Below are 15,585 nucleotides of genomic sequence, written 5' to 3'. Positions count from 1 at the left end.
AGCAGGGCAGATAGGGAGGTTGTGGCCCCGCCCCCTGTCACATCACAGAGCCGCAGGGCAATCAGGGGGTTTGGGCGCTGCCCCCTGTCACGCTGATCCTGGTGCCGGGAGCCTCGCTGCTCCGCTGATCCCGGTGCTGGGAGGCATATTACCCTTTTACTATATAGAATAGAGGCCTGGTGCACTGGTGGGGGCCGGCTGGTTTGCCCTGAAGGGTGTCCTGGATCAGGGTGGGGGTCCCCACTGGGGTGCCTGGCCAGTCTGGGTGAGGGGCTGAGGGCCGTTTTCAGGCTGGCGGGTGACTGAAGCTCCCAACTGCTCCTTTTTTTCTTTTTCTTTTTCTATTCTGGGCCAGCTTTAGCTCTGAGGCCTTGCTGCTTGGCTGAGGCCACAGAACTTGGGGTTCAACAGAGGTGGGGCACAGATCCTCACCCCCCCAATGGTGCAGGGGCTTGAACACTCGCCCCTTCTGAGGAAGGTCTCCTGCCCCCATGGCTGCTTCTCGCTTCCCATGTCCAGCCAGATAGGGACCCAGAAAAAAGAAAGAGGCTTGGCCCAGCTCAGATCGGGAACAGAAAGAGACTTGGTCCAGCTGAGATCAGTACCTAGATAAGAGACCTGGCTGACAGCATCTTCCCTCTCACTGCAACAGGACTTGTTTCCCATTTCTACCTTGGACCACAGGGAAAGGGGCAGCTGAAAGAAAGGGCTGGAGCAGGATGCTGCCTTCTTCCATTTCTTCTCTCTCTTTTTTTCTAAACACTTCCATGCCTTGTAGTTCTTTTGCTTTCTCTTCTTTTTCTCTACTACCCTCCATCTCCACCTCATCCTCCTCCTCCCCAGTATCATCCATATCAGCTGACTTAGAGGGCACAGCTGACTCCTCCCCGGACACTGACACCACCATCAAACGTGGCCCTGATGGACCCTTTGATCCAGCCGTACAACACACTGACACTTCGGGAAGCCCGTTGCCAGCAACGACGCCTGATAGCCAGATCAACAAGGACAACCAAACCACCGACGTGGGGTCAGCTGAAGAAGTTAACAACTGATGGTAGAAAAGCAAGAAGTGGAAGCTATTCTCTCAGCCAAGTCAGAGGATTCTGAGTAAATTGGCAAAAGAGACTTTCATTTGGTAGAAAAATGTTACTGTGGTTTGATTTTTCACTTATTGCTGTTTTGCATTGCCATTGTTTTATTATTCTTACTAGTTTCAAAAATGTTATGTTCAAATTTTAAAATGTTTTAGGTTTTGCATTGGCATTGTTTTTTTTATTGTTTTAATAGCCAGAGTTTTGTTCTTGATGCTTAAGTTTGATGCTTAAGTTTTACTGTCATTATGGTAGCTTAAAAACTCTCATTATAGTAGCTTAAAAAATAAAAGAAGGGTGAGATGTGGGGAGCTGATATAGGGTTAAGCCTCGGACTGACCTGTGGGCAAAGTCACAAACAATTCCCAGTTTAGAGGGCACAGTCCTCTTAGCATAATTAGGCTTGACCTTATGAGGCTCTCTAGATCTTATCTGGGAAGCTAATGGGCTGAGGGAAGTGCAGGAAGTGTAACTATGGTCAAAACAAGTGAAACTCACAAGAACTGTGTAACTATAGAAACCACTACCTTGTTTACCTCTCGCTATAAAATAAAGGCTCAGCTTGCCTTGGGATATCTCCTTTTTCTCTGTGGCCTCAGCCAGGCACAGGGAAGATCCACGGAGACTAAGGAAAGCTGGAGAGTTCTGAACGCTGTCTCTGTGTAAAACTTTCTTTGCCGACTCCGTCCACACCTTTGGGAACCCCTGGACTGCTGGGGCTAGCCCCCGGCAGCTGCTGAAAGCAGGTTTCTGGCCTTTACCTTCTGTATTTGATACAATGTTGCGGTCCGGCTGCCTGAAGCCTGGCTGACTGAAACCCGGTTTCTAGGGTTTTGTTTAGCGTCTATATTTGCAACATAGTTGCTTAGAGTTGCAGCTGAGAGGCCGGCAAGTCAGGCGGGGAACGTTAGAGTCAGCCGTCACTGGAGCAAGCAAGCCTCCCTGTTCGCTTCAGTGCATGGCTGCTGGCCGCCATCTTGGCTGACAGTTAATTTGCATAAGGATATGCTGATTAGCCAATGGGAAGGGTAGCAGTCGTACGCTAATTACCATGTTTCTCTTTTATTAGTGTAGATGCCTTTCCCTCCCAAACCTCTGGTTTCTAAACATCAGCAGCTAAGCATTTTAGATTTGTAGAATTTCAGAGGTAAAAGACACCCTGGACATAATCTACTACTATCTTCTTATTTTCAAGATAAGAACTTTAAGGCCTAGAGGAGTTAAATGATTTGTCCAGAATTCCAGGGCAAGCACAAATAGAACTAGAATCTAGTTTTTCTTGAGTTCATACATAGTTTTTTCTTTTCTTAATTTCAAGTTCCTATTTATTGAGGAATCTGTTCTGTGGAAATTATAAAACAATTGACTAGTGGTAATGTTATTATTTACTGCTCAAATCCAGGGTGTTAAAGAACTTTAATTGCAAATTGTATGGGTTCAAATATGGTACATGCATAAATCATACTGATTTTGGACTCCTTTTAAAACAATTATTCCTTAAATACATATTTAAAAATCATTTGGCAAAATAACATCAAACCTAAATGTTTTCTACAAAATGTAAAACATTATTTAAAGATGCAATTATACAGGCTCATTTTAAACAGTTAGCAGCTGTGTAAACCAAAAAGCACTTAACTTTAGATATAATACATTTCTTTAAATCTTTTGTCTCACCCTATGTAAACTGAAAAGAGAGTGGAAACCTATGTGTCAAAATAAGTCTTTGATAAATGAAGTGATCTCCTGCCTGTGGGGAGATAGAACAGCTAAGGCAATTGCAAACGAGATATAGTGACATTTACCTTAAGGTCAATGGTTCAAATCAGAATTAGTTTACAGTGGTTAGCAGTTCAGTAAATGAGAAGAAATGGTGTGATTAACTATTTTGGGAAAGTGAGAATTCACTCTTCAGAATTCTCACAAGTTGGGCAGGATAAAAAAGAAACTTCAGAAAACAGCTAACATTCCCTGAAATATAAAAACCTGAATAACAAGTATGTATCATTAATGAAATATATCATTTTCATACAAAAAGAATTAACTGGATTACTCACATATGACTACTTAAGATGAGACTCAAGGTAATCTTGCAGAATTTTTCTCAGTAAATGTAACTATGTTTCTAAACAAGGAAGTTATCTTGAACAAAACACTCTTTTTGCTTCCTAGTTACCAAAGTTCTCATAAGAGAAAATTATTTCATCATTTCCTCATGAAACTTAATAGCTTTATTAAGTACAGACTCATCAATGCCCTCCTTACATAGTATTAATATTTTTTTAAATGAAAGAAGCATGATGAAGTGAATTTACAATACAAAACAGCTGCACATAATTTAACTATATGTACTGGTTCAAAATTGTGACTTGTTATAAAGAGATCTCATAATTAGGAAGTAAAAATATAGCACTTATGAAAACACTAAGTATCATATACAAGCACATGTACATTATACAGCTCAAAACATGCTAGAGACTCTTATTGACACTTATAACCAAACTCTAAATTTGAAGTAAAAGATAAACCCTATTTTCCAGTGTTAGTATCTAGCTATCATTTCCAAATAAAAAAAGATGAGGGAATAAATTATGAAAGAGGATCTCAGAAATCCACTAACATTGGCATTTCAGGAAGACTGACTTCTTTTTCAAAGGTCAAAAATCACATTCTTGCCCTACCTGGTTTGGCTCAGTGGATAGAGCGTATGCCTGCGGACTCAAGGGTCCTAGGTTTGATTCCAGTCAAAGGCACATGCTATGACTGGGGGCGTGCAGGAGGCAGCCAACCAATGACTCTCATCATTGATGTTTCTATCTCTCCCTCTCCCTTCCTCTCTGAAATCAATAAAAATATATTTTAAAAAATCACATTCTATTAAATTTCTACAACAGTTTCACCTCCTATCTGCCATGAACCAGCAGGTTATATGAACAAAAGCAGAATTAACTGTACGTGGGCTTTTTGTTAGGCACAATTATAAATTCAATGTAATAATTGAGATACGTTTAATCTGAAGAGTACATGTTATGCCAGAAAGGTTTCAGTTTTTATAATACTTTCTCCCAGTTATAAGTCTACTGAATTATATTAGTTTGGTTTAGACCAGCCGTGGGCAAACTACGGCCCGCGGGTCGGATCCGGCCCATTTGAAATGAATAAAACTAAAAAAAAAAAAAAAGACTGTACCCTTTTATGTAATGATGTTTACTTTGAATTTATATTAGTTCACACAAATACTCCATTCATGCTTTTGTCCCGGCCCTCCGGTCCAGTTTAAGAACCCATTGTGGCCCTCGAGTCAAAAAGTTTGCCCACCCCTGGTTTAGACAGTTGATATGAAATTTGGGCTCTAAATAAAAATAAGGTAACCTAATGTAATACTTTGGCCTCTAGGTAAAAAGTGGCAAGATTTTCTGAGTAGCTGAAAGCAGTTGAAGAAATAGGTGGATACATGCTGCCACCGTGTGGTAAAAGAAAACAACTGAAGTCATTTTGGAAAAAGATAATCCAGAAAAAGTGGCAAATTTGTTTTCCTAATCCCCAGTCTCAAAACTCAGAGACCCAGCTAACAAGATCTTAGTTTCTCTTAGTAAACCTCTATTGAATTGTGATAGTGGAGCAAATAAAATGGAATGAAAAATGCTAAGAAAATCACTTAAAATAGAGCCAGGAGGCCACTAAAGAGTGATGCCCATGCTTTGCTCAAAACATCCGGGAGCCATAAACATCCTGGAACAACTGCTCTATGGACTCTACTTCCTTCCTTGTAGTTTTCACCTCCTCCATTTGCATATTGGGATTAACCAATCTCTGTTAACATAACCAGCAATCCTTCATTTGTATGAAAAAATTACCTTTTGCGATTTTGCCTTTATAAACCCTGACTGTCGTTGTTCTCCCCAGAGTAGTTGCAACCTAGGTTTGCATCTCTGGGATTGAAATCCTTTTATTCAGATAAATGCTTCTGACTCTGTATGACAGCCTAAACTTTTTTTTCGGTTGACAGCTGTCATTATCAGGTAATTTTTCAGGCAACTTTATTTGTTGGCTATTGTGCCCTCTTTTAAGTTTCTATTAATTTATACTTGTTCTATGAAATAGTAGTAGTACCTTCTTATATTTGTCTTGAGTTTATCCTCTTGCAAGTCAATCCTTACCTTATCTGTACTGTAATTTTTATGAACTTCTATTGCTTTTTTACAGCTGTTTTTTTTCCTTTGCAGTTGTCACCTTTCACCATACTATGTGATATACTTATTTACACTTTGTTTCCCTGCACTCCTTTTAAAATATAAACTCCACGAGAGCAGAGATCATAGTCTTGTTCACTGATGTATCCCAAGCAGCTAGAATAATGCTTGCCACATCCTATATAATAAAGAACTAATATGCAAATGGTCATCACACCCTTGCGCCCTCATGCCGGGACCAGGGGACCTGAGGCCGTGCCCCCCGCCCCAGCGCCAGGGCTGGGGGACCTGAGGCCGGGCTGGGAGACCTGAGGCTGCGCCCCTTGCCCCGAGGACCTGAGGCTGCGCTGGGGGACCTGAGGCCGCACCCCCCACACGGCGGGGCTTGACGGGGGACCTGAGGCTGTGCCCCCACCCGGCGCCAGGCTAGCGGACCTGAGGCTGCTCCCCCTGCCCTGCAGGCTTGACAGGGGTGGGGCCAGCCAGGTCTGGGTCTCGTGTGATTGAGGCGCGCGTGGGTGGGCGGGGACTTGACTCTGGGTCCCACGGCATGCCCCAGACTCTGACAGGAGGGAGATTTTCATATACATTTTACTAATTTTCTTTCATCTCTGACACTTCTATTATAGCGAAAGGGCAAATAGCAATATTAAAATATTTCCTCTAATTAATTCCCTTTCAATGTGCACAAATTTTGTGCGCTGGGCCACTAAATGTATAATAACTATTTAATGAATGATTTTCATTCTCATAATAATGACCATGTGAGGCAGGTGTTATATATTATCATCCCAATTTTACAGATGGGGAAGTTTTAAGGTTTGGGGACAAGGAGAGTAGAGAAGACTAAATTTTTTGTTTTTTTAATCTAAGGTCATCATGCCATTGTCAAGTTGCAACAATGAAACTGGAATGAATATCTTTTAATTCTCCAAATATTATAGCAGTAATTTAATAAAATCAACACAACGTATAATTAAGCTAAAATTCTTTTAGTATTAAATATTAATATTTATTGTTCATTATATCCTTATAAAAAAGTGTTCACTCGAGAGACCTTAATTTTAAAATAATTATTTTTTCTCAGTGTTGGGCAAGTTGACCTGTACTAGGCCTTGACAGAGCATAAGAACCAAACTTTAGGGGTGGCTTTAATATAAAAATAATTCTATTGTGTCTAAGTCATATTCCCTGAATTTCTAAGACCTTTTATTAAGTAGATAAGATAGTACTTAATTATTTTTTTCTAATTGTGATTCAATTCTGTTTATATTATTATTAAACTAGAGGCCCGGTGCATGAAAATTCATGCACTGGAGGGAGGGTCCTTCAGCCTGGCCTGCCCCCTCTCACAGTCCGGGAGCCCTCAGGGGTGGGAGGCAACCAGGCCATCAGGGGAAGGCGACGCCCCATCACACCTCTGCTGCTGCCACTGCCAGCAGCCAAGCCTCGGCTGGCCCTGGTTACCTGAGCCTCGGGCGGCCCTGGGCGGCTGGACAGCTACCAGCTGGGGGGCTGAGGGGACTGGGGGTCACCAGAAGCAGGCACGTGAAGCTGTGGGCGCCACCATCTTTGAGGGTGTGGCAGTCAATTAGCATATTCCCTCCTTATTGGCTGTGGGCACCACCATCTTTGCGACGGCATGAGGGTCAATTAGCATATTCCCTCTTTATTAGATAGGATTTAGGAAAAGGATTACATTTATAGTTGAGAGGTGATAAACCTTTAACAAACATGCACAAAGAAGTCTGATGGTTAATTTTACGTGTGCTCTGACTAGGCCACAGTACCCAAATATTTGGTCAAACATTATTTTAGATGTTTCTGTGAGGTATTCTGTAATGAGATTAACATTTAAATCAGCAGACTCTGAGTAAAGCAGATTATCCTCCATAATGTGGTGGGCCTAACCCAATCAGCTGAGGGCCTTACTAGAATAAAGACTGACCTCCCGAGCAAGAAGGAATTCTGTCAGCAGACTGTTTTTGGATTTGAACTACAACGTTTCCCTGAATCGCCACCCTGCCAGCCTATCCTGTCAGATTCTGTACTTGGCAAGCCTCCATAATAATGGTGAAACCACTTCCCTTAAAATCAGGATCTATCTATATCTATATCTATATCTATATCATCTATATCTATATCTATATCTATATCTATATCTATATCTATCCTGCTAGGTGTTTTCCCTGAAGAACCCTGGACTATACAGGGTTCACAAACAAAACTGCTCCTAAGTTCAGGAGTTATTTGTGCATTAAAACACTCAGGAACACTAAGTGTTAATAATATTTTCTTTCCTTGTCAATAAAATACTAAGTGTTAGCAAAGTTAAAACAAACTAAAATCTGGGATACAATGTTATTAATGACCTTAAGAGTAGAGAGACTTGCTTCACCACAAAGTAAAAAAAAAAAAAAGACATCACATGCTAACGATAATTCTAGAATTTAAGCCTTTTTGTGTGTGTGTGGCCCCAGGAATCCTTTGTTCAAGAGAAACCACTTTTAGAATCCCCAAATGTTAAAGTAATTAAAAAAGAGATCTGATATAAAAAAGAATAGAAAACTCCTCCAGCTTTTTAAAACTAAAAAGTTCTTCAGTTATGCTGAGGTACCACAAGGTGTTGCAGAACCAAGTATGAAAGTTTGTCTAACTTGTCTTGTCTCTAATAAATCCTGTACTGCAAATACCACCACCATCCTGGACATTTTACAGAAACAATAGAGATTAAAAGATTTGTCTAAGGCTATAATATTAGTTAGCCAAACTGAGGCCTTCTAATTTTGTTCATTATTACTTTGACTATACAAGCAAATTTTTTAAAAAAGTAAAAGCTATCTTCTAAATATACAAAATAGTTTACTGCACAATGTGGCAGATTAGCAGAAGGAAAACAACAACAATAATATATAGAACCTTATAGTCGTGTTCACATAGGCACATCTGCCTCTCAGGCATTGCTCCTGAGGACTTCATCACTCCTATAAGAGGAGGAAGCTAAGACTTTATTTTGTCTGTAATATTGGCTCAATATTAATGACATAAGTCTATTCTGTCCAGCACTAATAGTGCAGCAAATTACAGCATCAAAATGTAAATTAAATTATAGCTATTTACTTATGAATAATAGATCTTTGGTAAAAGCTGTCCTCGAAGTAAAACACAAAATAAATATTTATATGCAACTTTGCTAAAAATCACATTTTTACTTTGAAACAGAAACACTGGCAATTCAATGAAATAAATAAACAGTATTATTTTTTCCATTTGACAGTGTAGGAAACATTAAATAACTTGTTCAAGGTCACACAGAAAATGAGAGTGCCAAGATCTCATCCAAGGTTCTAACTCTAATCTACTAAAATTTGAACTCTCAAAGGGCAAACCCTTCTCTTTTGGGTTCATTGCTGCCAGCACCGAGCACAGCACCATGCTCATCACTGGGGCCAATGCTGGTATCAGTGCACATGCTCTGAACAAGTATTAGGAGAGCTAACTATATTTGATGAAGAGGCAAAGTGACCAATAAGTGGATAGTAGCTCCTTTCGTATATCACAAACAAGGCTAATCTATAATGAAGAACTGAGAATTAAATGAGTTTACAACAAAATGTTCAACCATGATTACAGGTCAATATCATTGACTTATCTTGTCAATCATTAAGATGACTACTTCTTAATGATTTAACTTCCTCCCACCATTTATGAAGAATCACAACAGTCAGCATCCCCATGTCCTATTTTTCTATCATTGACTTTTACATTTCTATCATAAATTTTGAGGAATTCCTTACAGAAAAACTTGGCGCCTCTTGCCACCAGTGATCAAAATCATACAAACCTCTGTCAGTTGTTTCAGTTGGCTTTTGTTTTCAGTTAATTCTTCTGATAGGTAATTCTTTTTCACTTGTAGTTCGGAGATTTCCTTCTTTAATGGATCCATTAGTTCATAGAACCGAATCTTTAAAAAAATTAAATAAGCAGGTTTTAAACCCAAATTAAAATTAAAATGTGCTAATTTACAGTACTTTCAATCCTTAGTAATAAAAGTAAAATATTAAAGTCATAAAAGAAAAGTGTTAAGGAGTTTCAGATTAAGAGCCTGTATAAAAAAATTTTATTTGTACAAAACTAAAATAAGACAGTTGTTAATTGACCTGACTACTAATACTTGAAATCTCAATGTTCAATTCAGTTCTAATCTTATGTTACTACTTACTCCTCATCTCCTATCACTCCTCACTCTACAGCAAGCATGTCAAACTCAAAGGCTAACACAGGCCAAATAAACGAGGCATGTGGCCCGCAGGCCACAAGTTTGACATGCTTGCTCTACACCAGCAGTCATTAACCTTTCGAACCTCACGGACCACCGGTTGGCGATTGCTGCTACACAATATGCTTGTTATTTCCTGAACACATCAAGTATTCAAGACTTTTGCTCTTGCTGTTTCCTCTGACAAAAAAGTTTTGTTTTCCCCACATATAAATGCAAGACTCATGCTTTCCCTCCATTCAGGGCTCTGATCAAATGTCACCCTATCAGTAAAGCTCTCCCTGGTTCCCCCAACGTGATTTCAAATAGTATGACCATCTGGCGGCCTTCCCTAATCTTCACTCTTGCTCTTTTCTCTATAGCATGTAGACAAACATTCCAAATATTTTACTTTTAATTTATTGCCTGTGTTGCTCCACTAACATGTAAGCTCCACGAGGGCAGACATGTTTGTCTGCTTTGGATATTGCTCTATCTCCAATGCCTAAATATATGATAAGCCCACATCTAGGTTCTTAGTGAAGCTCTATGTACTGCTACCACTGCAATATAAGGGACAATCACAATGAATTGGAAGGTATCTTACAGATCACTACTTCCATTCAGTTCAGACCTCTCTTCCCACTCATAATTCTCTTAGGAGAATTTGCCTGACATCAATTATGAATAAGGCCTCAAGAACAGCACTTAAGATATTTGTTTTGGACAGTACATGTTGGGCAGAAACATTATATTTAAGTTGTTTCAATAAAAAGCTGGACAAAAAAGTAATACATTTTGTAGGAAATCATGAATCTAGAAGCCTTATCCAAATGAGAACCAAGAGTAGCAATCACCACTACAGCAAAATAATAGGTAATATTTTATTGTTTACTATGTTCTAAGGACTAAGCTAAGCATTTTACATAATCACAGTTAATCTCCATAATTACCTCAATAGAAAGGCGTTATTATTATAATTAACCCTTTTATAAATGAAAAAATTCAAGCCAATTACAGTGAAATGACATCTATCATCTATCTATCTATCTATCTATCTATCTATCTATCTATCTATCTATCTATCTATCATAAACCAGTAGTTCTCAATGTGTAGTCTGGGGACCGCTGCCCTTACCCCACCATTCTGAGAACCTTTCAGGGAATTTATAAGATCAAACCTATTTTCCTAGTAACACTAAAATTTTTTGCCAGTTTTGCTCTCATTCTCATGCTTGTTCAATGGCATCTGCCAGTGGCTACATGATGTGTGAAGATATCAACGTCCTTATGGCTAACGTGTGCTTATATAGTCTTGTGTTTTGAAAATGTCTCTTTTAATTTCTAATATGGTAAATATTAACAGGTATAACCCATATAAACAAAAGCTCATTGGTGTACTCAGTAATTTTTAGAGTGTATGGGATGCTGACACCAAAACATTGAAACTATTGCCATAGATCAATCCTACGTGTAGATTTGCGTAACCAACGCTACAGTCAAAATCCAGAATTAGATCCACAAAGCTCTCCCTCATTCGACCCCTTTATAATCACACGAATTCCCCTCTTCTCTACTATCCCTAACCCCCAAAACCACTTGTAACTGTTATGTCTATAATTTTTCATGCTGAGAATGTTACAAACCACCAGTTTATGATAAAATAATTCATTTCTATAGACGATGCAGCTGTTAACTTCAGAGCTCTATTTATTGCTTGCCTTTGGAGATCAATGATCAAGACCCTTAAAATTTGGTGATCTGAAAAGAACACCATTCACCATCTTCAGATCAGGGCCATAAAATAATTGGGTACTTCAGAAGTTATGGCTAACATAAATGGCAAATGTTAGTCTGAAAACACGTGGTTTTGTTTTGTTTTTTAATGATATAAGACACTTACAGATACATATTCAGGAATAGAGAGCTGATCTTCAGGAAAACCTTTTAGTTTCATATATTGTTCTTCTGTCAATTCAAAGTCACGCAGGTTTCGACGAATATCTCCAGCTTTCTCTCTTAGCTGAAGATTTGTCTCTTCTAGTTGTTTCTGTCTCAATAAAATAGTTTCCATTTCTTGTTTCATCAGTTCTTGATATTTTCTATTGAGATAATTTGTGGCAAGCTTAAAAAACTCAAGATTTACTTTTTATAGTGACATAAGATTAGAAAATGAGAAGCTCAAATAGTACATTTGGTTCTAGCTGGAATCTTATTTACTTAATCAGTTAAACATAAAATGACAATTCTGTATCAATTACTAAATGTGCAGCCACATTGCCGAGAGGAGATGGAGTGGAATGAGGTGTACGGAGGATAAATGGTGATGGACAGAGACCTGACTTAGAGTGGCGAACACACAATACAGCATACAGATAATGTGTTGTAGAATTGTGCACCTGAAACCTGTATAATTTTGTTAACCAGTGTCACCCTAAGACATTCAATAAAAAGGAAAAAAAAATGTGTAGCCACATAAATGATTAAATAGAGAGTTAATATTCTAATTTCAGTCTTGGCCAGTGTGGCTCAGTTGGTTAGTGTCATCCCATGCACGGAAGGGTCACAGGTTCGATCCCTAGTCAGGGCGCTTACTCAAGGCAACAAATCAATGTTTCTCTCTCACATTGATGTTTCTCTTTCTTTCTCCCTCTCCCTTCCTCTCTCTCTCTCAGAAATTTTTTTCAACAAAAACATTTTTTAAAAAAGAATAATTTCAAAAATTTAAATAAAACTATACATCTTTTCTGCTTAAGGTTTAAGTCTTATATCTCGGTTTTGAATCCTACTCATTAAAGTATAGTCAAATCTCGGTTCTCGAAAGTTTTCTATCTCAAATAATTCAGTTCTGGACCAAGCTGTTCCTGGAAAAAATGTCTCCGCTGTTGAACAAAACTTTGGTTCTGCAACTGACAACCCTACATGATACATCAGCATGACAAAAAGTGTCTCAGGCTACAAAGGAGATAATTCGGATCAGTTTACTGCTAAACCTCATGTTGTTAACATCTCAGGAAATTATGCTGTAAATATTTTTGTGGGGTTTTTCTTTGCTCTTATTGCTGGGAAATTGGACGATTAGCACAATTTTAAAAGATAAAGAGGCCATCAAGAGTGCTAATGTTGTAAAGTTTCTTTCACAAATGATCACAGGCAACTGAAGAGGTAGAAAAATTGTTGTTAATAAACAAAAAGCAGTTAGCTAGAGACATTTTGGAGGCAGTGATATATGAACAAGCAAACGTGCTGCATGCTGACCTGAAACAAGAGCTGAAAGTGATTCATTTAAGGCTACTAGCGGGTGGTTTGATAAATTTAAGAAGTGTTTACAGGTTAAACAGTACATTACACATATACGTATATAAGAAAGGTTAAAACAGGGAAACATTTCGGGGTCTGAAATGAATTCATTCAATTTACATGATTTCTAATGGGAAGAAATTATTCTATTTTGAATTGCTTCTTGAACAGTTTTTCAAAATGAGTTAAGTTTGAGAACTGACGTTCCAAAGTAATTTTCATTTCTCTTTGTCCAGGTACTAAAAGGTATACCTCTTTAAGATGGTAACACGGAACGACCATAAGATAATACTTCAAACATTATGAGGTAATGAAAACAGTAATCTGCACATAATCATCATTCTCAAAGAATACATGTAGTAGACACTGCTACTGTTAGTTGCCTACCCAAAGATTTTGAGCAGGAAGGGACCATCTGATTTGTTTCTCTCCCTGATATGTCACTCCCATCAACTTCAAATATGCTGTTATTTCTGTCTTAAAACAAATGAACAAAAAATCCCCACAACTTTTGACCTCATTTCAATGCCCTCTTTGTTTGCTCCCTCATGGAAAAAAACTTCTCAAAAGTTGTCTATGCTCACTGCCTCTGATGCTTCTCTTTTTCTTTTCTTGACATACTAAAATCACAGATTATTTTATTAAGTTCATATTTTGGAAAAATTCAAAACTACATTTTGTACTACTTTTCATTTTAAGCATAAAATTATAACTTGCACATAAGAGCAGGCCACTGGTTATTATTTTCCATACTGTATTTTTAAAATATATTTTTATTGATTTCAGAGAGAGGAAAGGAGGAGAGAGAAATAGAAACATCAATAATGAGAGAAAATCACTGTTTGGCTGCCTCCTCCATGCCCCACATTGGGGATTGAGCCCGCAACCCGGGCATGTGCCCTGACCGGGAATTAAACTGTGACCTCCTGGTTCATAGGTCAATGCTCAACCACTGAGCCACGCTGGCTAGGCTGTATTTTTTCTTTAAAAAAAAATTTTTTTTATTTTTCAATTACAGTTGACATTGAGTACTATATTAGTTTCAGGTGTACAACATAGTGATTAGACATTTGTATAACTTATGGAGTGATCATCCTGGTAAGTCTAGTAGCCAACTTATGCCATACATGCTTATTACAATACTAGAGGCCCGGTGCAAAAAATTTGTGCACTCGGGGGGGAAGGGGGAGGTCCCTCAGCCCGGCCTGTGCCCTCTCGCAGTCTGGGACCGCTCAGGAGATAACGACTTGCTGGCTTAGGCCTGCTCCTGGGTGGCAGAGGGCAGGCCCAATCCCTAGGTGCAGCCCCTGGTCGGGCTCAGAGCAGGGCCGATTGGGGAGTTGGGGCGCCGCCCCCTGTCATGCACAGAGCAAGGAGGATTGGGAGGTTGCGATGCCACCCTCAGTCACGCTCAGGGTAGGGCCGATTGGGGGGTTGGGGCACCGCCCCCTGTCACACTCAAGGCAGGGTCGATGGGGAGGTTGCGGCGCCACCCCGTCACGCACAGAGCAGGGCCCATCAGGGGGGTTGGGGCTCCGTACCCTGTCATGCACAGAGCAGGGCCCATCATGGGGTTGGGACGCTGCCCCCTGTCACTCACAGAGCAGGGCCCATCAGGGGGGTTGGGGCTCCATACCCTGTCATGCACAGAGCAGGGCCCATCAGGGGGTTGGGGAGCTCCCCCTGTCACTCACAGAGTAGGGCCGATAGGGGAGTTAGGGCACCGCCCCCTGTCACACACAGAGCAGGGCGGATCAGGGGGTTGGGGCGCCACCCTCTATCACCCACAGAGCAGGTCCGATCAGGGGGTTGGGGCGCCGCCACTGTCACACTCAGGGCAGGGCCAATGGGGAGGTTATGGCTCTACCCCATCACACACAGAGCAGGGCCCGTGGGAGGGGGGGGTTGGGGCGCTGCCCTCTATCACCCACAGAGCAGGGCCGATCAGGGGGTTGGGGCGCCGCCACTCTCACACTCAGGGCAGGGCCGATGGGGAGGTTATGGCTCTACCCTGTCACACACAGAGCAGGGCCTGTGGAGGGGGGGGGGGGGTTGGGGCACCGCACCCTGTCACACACAGAGTCGCAGGGCGATCAGGGGGTTTGGGCGCTGCCCCCTGTCACGCTGATCCGGTGCCAGGAGGCCCTGAGGCTCCGCTGATCCCGGTGCTGGGAGGCATATTACCCTTTTACTATATAGGATAGCAGCCTGGGGGCCAGCTGGTTTGCCCTGAAGGGTGTCCTGGATCAGGGTGGGGGTCCCCACTGGGGTGCCTGGCCAGTCTGGGTGAGGGGCTGAGGGCTGCTTTCAGGCTGGTGGTTGTTGACTGAAGCTCCCAACCGCTCCTTTTTTTTTTCTCTTTTTTTTTTAATTCTGGGCCAGCTTTAGCTCTGGCTCTAGCTCTGAGGCTTCCGCTGGTTTGTTTGCGTTCTATAATTGAAACAATGTATAACTCCAGCTCTGAGATCCCGGGGTTTTGTTTAGCTTCTATATTTGTTACAAAGTTTCTTAGAGTTGCAGCTCAGAGGCCGGCAGCGCAGGCGGGGAACGTTGGAGTCCTCCTTCACTGCAGCAAGCAAGCCTCATGTTCGCTTCCAGCTGCCTGGCTGCCGGCCGCCATCTTGGCTGACAGTTAATTTGCATATACTCACTGATTAGCCAATGAAAAGGGTAGCGGTCGTACGCCAATTACCATGTTTCTCTTTTATTAGTGTAGATACATAATACATTTTATATGAAC

At 40.7% G+C, this 15,585-nt stretch overlaps 1 protein-coding gene across 1 annotated transcript in view; it reads right to left on the bottom strand.

Moving 5' to 3' along the window:
* Positions 1–15,585, bottom strand: part of PIBF1 (progesterone immunomodulatory binding factor 1) — a 209,059-nt gene that overhangs the window by 183,558 nt on the left and 9,916 nt on the right. The window contains exons 4-5 of the mRNA XM_006096365.3: positions 11,449–11,647; positions 9,132–9,251 (exon numbers count right to left, since the gene is read on the bottom strand). Of these exons, the coding sequence (XP_006096427.1) occupies positions 9,132–9,251; positions 11,449–11,647 (319 nt within the window). The remainder of the gene's footprint in view (positions 1–9,131; positions 9,252–11,448; positions 11,648–15,585) is intronic.

This window comes from Myotis lucifugus, unplaced genomic scaffold, assembly GCF_000147115.1.
Source record: "Myotis lucifugus unplaced genomic scaffold, Myoluc2.0 scaffold_177, whole genome shotgun sequence".
In the NCBI taxonomy this organism is placed as follows: domain Eukaryota; kingdom Metazoa; phylum Chordata; class Mammalia; order Chiroptera; family Vespertilionidae; genus Myotis; species Myotis lucifugus.
The sequence above is the reverse complement of the archived record's forward strand: the minus strand, read 5'-3'. Positions and strand labels throughout refer to the sequence as shown.